The 2,609-nt window shown below is 32.1% G+C and overlaps 1 protein-coding gene across 1 annotated transcript in view; it reads right to left on the bottom strand.

Annotated features, from left to right (window-relative positions):
• Positions 1 to 2,609, bottom strand: part of LOC107707624 (upstream stimulatory factor 2-like) — a 16,936-nt gene that overhangs the window by 11,268 nt on the left and 3,059 nt on the right. The window contains exons 3-4 of the mRNA XM_016511700.1: positions 1,294 to 1,373; positions 918 to 1,038 (exon numbers count right to left, since the gene is read on the bottom strand). Coding sequence (XP_016367186.1) covers positions 918 to 1,038; positions 1,294 to 1,373 — 201 coding nt within the window. The remainder of the gene's footprint in view (positions 1 to 917; positions 1,039 to 1,293; positions 1,374 to 2,609) is intronic.

Raw genomic sequence — 2,609 nt, 5'->3', positions numbered from 1 at the left:
TTTGAACCTTCTGTAATAGTTGCATATGAGGTCCTCAGTTGTCCTCAGTGTGAAAAGATGGATCTCAAATCCATACAGTCACTGTTGGAAAAGGTTCAAATACACAAAAATGCTGGAAAACCAAAGAATTTGTGGGACCTGAAGGATTTTTCTGAAGAACTGCAGGCAGTTTAACTGTTCAGGACAAACAAGGGACTCATGAACAACTATCACTAAACAAAAAAACACAGCTGTGGATCATTCAGTTAACAACACAGTATTACGAATCAATTTGAATGGGGTCGTTTTTATAAATTCAACTATTATTTTCTCTTGTGGACTATATGTAAACATCTTTTATGTGAAATATCTTATTCAGTACTAAATAAACAATGGATGCATTTTGTATGATCCCTCTTATTTTGGTAAAATAATTAACATTTTGCAGATTCTGCAAGGAGTATGTAAACTTTTGACTTCAGCTGTATATATATATATGTGTGTGTGTGTGTGTGTGTGTGTGTTTACATTATTGCATATATAAAATATAACTACTTTGGGATAATCAATAAAAAAGAAATACATATTTATTTCAAAAAAAGATACAATAATGAGATCAAGCACCTTTCATTTGTAATTAAATTATAAAATCTGATTATTCACAATAAGTAAACACTGACCTCATCAAATGGATACTGAAAAGCGTGAGCTGCATTTGAAATCATTGTGAAATGCAGATAAACACATGCTTTTGAAACTGTAAACCATCTAAGACTAAACTAATGAATGCATTACTTGATGGAAGAACCATTACTCTGTTTTGTGTGGTTTTTAAGAACTTAATTTAACCAAGGTGAAAGCACTGTAAAGGACAACCTCTCAATCTATTGAAGCATGTTGCATTTGATTCTATAAACCTCTATAAAACTAATACGTACCTGCTGTTTGTGTGAGTGTAGGGTCAGCTGCTGTCTGCATGGACATGGCCATGGCTGTCTTCTCTCCAGTATCTTCTCCAGCAGGACTGTCTTCATTACTGAAAGAGTTTTGAATTACTGTCTGGGAGAGAACAGGCGTGAAACATTTTACAACCCACAAACAAACGCGGAACATCTGGCTATTTAGTTAGAGTTGAGTTTGTACAATTTTCATCTTCTGCTCTGACATGTTGTCATGTTCTGCTGCGCGTTGAATGAGATTTGTGGAACATCACAACATAATGAATAAGTATAAGTGAATGGGAGGGGAAGTAAAAGTGGTGCTGATGCAGGGACCGAGCTGGTTGCCATAGTGACGCATATGTTGCTTCCATACCTGCTGGGATTTAGTGAGGTTGGATGCAGAGACCACATTAACCGGCCCTCTGACTTCACCTCTACTCTGCAGTTGCTGGTCTGTCACCCGAGGAGGACAAAGACACAGACTTTCATTACTAGGGTCGGTTAAAATATAGATTTTTCAGATTAATTGTGCTTTTCATGTGAATAATCCAATATTGATTATTTTTCAAATGATTGTTGAACAATATGTATAGCACCATTTCCAGAACTTTTTCGGGTCTTGAAATAACACTAGCGGTCAAAAGTTTGGAATGTTTAAGAATTTCGGTGTTTTTGAAAGAAGCGTCTTCTGCTCACCAAGGCTGAATTTATTTGATCAAAAATACAGTAAAAACAGCAAAATTGTGAAACACTTTTACAATTTAAAATAACTGTCTTCTATGTGAATATATGTTAAAATGAAATTTATTTCTGTGATGCAAAGCTGAATTTTCAGCATCATTACTCCAGTCTTCAACGTCACATGATCCTTCAGAAATCATTCTAATAAGCTGATTTTGAGCTCAGTTATTATCAATTATTATTGGTGCTCAATTATTAATAGTGGTTCTTATTATTATCAGTGCTGAAAACAGTTTTTGCTGCTTAATACTTTTGTGGAAATATGATACATGTTTTAAGGATTCTTTGATGAATAGAAAGTTTAATGAACATCATTTAATGAAATCTTTTGTAACAATAAATGTCTTTACTGTCACTTTTGATCAATTTATTGATCAATCTTTGCTGAATAAATGTATTACTTTCTTTCTTTCTTAAAAAAATAAAAAACTTAATTACTCCAAAGTTTGAAAGGAAGTGTAGCACGTTTTCAATAAAAATATAAGATAAAAACATGATTTCAACATTGATAACAATCAGAAATGTTTCTTGAGCAGCAAATCAGCATATCAGAATGATTTCTGAAGATCATGTGACACTGAAGACTGGAGTAAAGCTGCGCATCACAGGAATAAATTACACACAAAATAAAAAAATTAGATATGCATAAAGACAATAAATCTTATTTATAGGAGCCTTATTTATTTATTATTTTCATTGTGACATTATTTTCATGACAATTAAGTACATTTTCCCTAATTTCCCTTTTTTCTTACATTTTTTCATTAACATAATGCATCTGGATGTTTTACTTTTGAGTTTTTTTTTTTATTTCCAATTATTCTCAATGGTGATTCTCACTAGATTACAGTAAAAAAATATTGTTTCTATTATTATTTTAAATCAGCATAAATTAAAGACAATGCAACACTTTTTTACACTAATGAAAAAAATTAATTGTCCTAAAAA

The sequence above is a fragment of the Sinocyclocheilus rhinocerous genome, unplaced genomic scaffold (assembly GCF_001515625.1).
Source record: "Sinocyclocheilus rhinocerous isolate Xijiao unplaced genomic scaffold, SAMN03320098_v1.1 scaffold235, whole genome shotgun sequence".
NCBI lineage: Eukaryota > Metazoa > Chordata > Actinopteri > Cypriniformes > Cyprinidae > Sinocyclocheilus > Sinocyclocheilus rhinocerous.
This window is presented reverse-complemented; position numbering and strand designations above follow the sequence as displayed.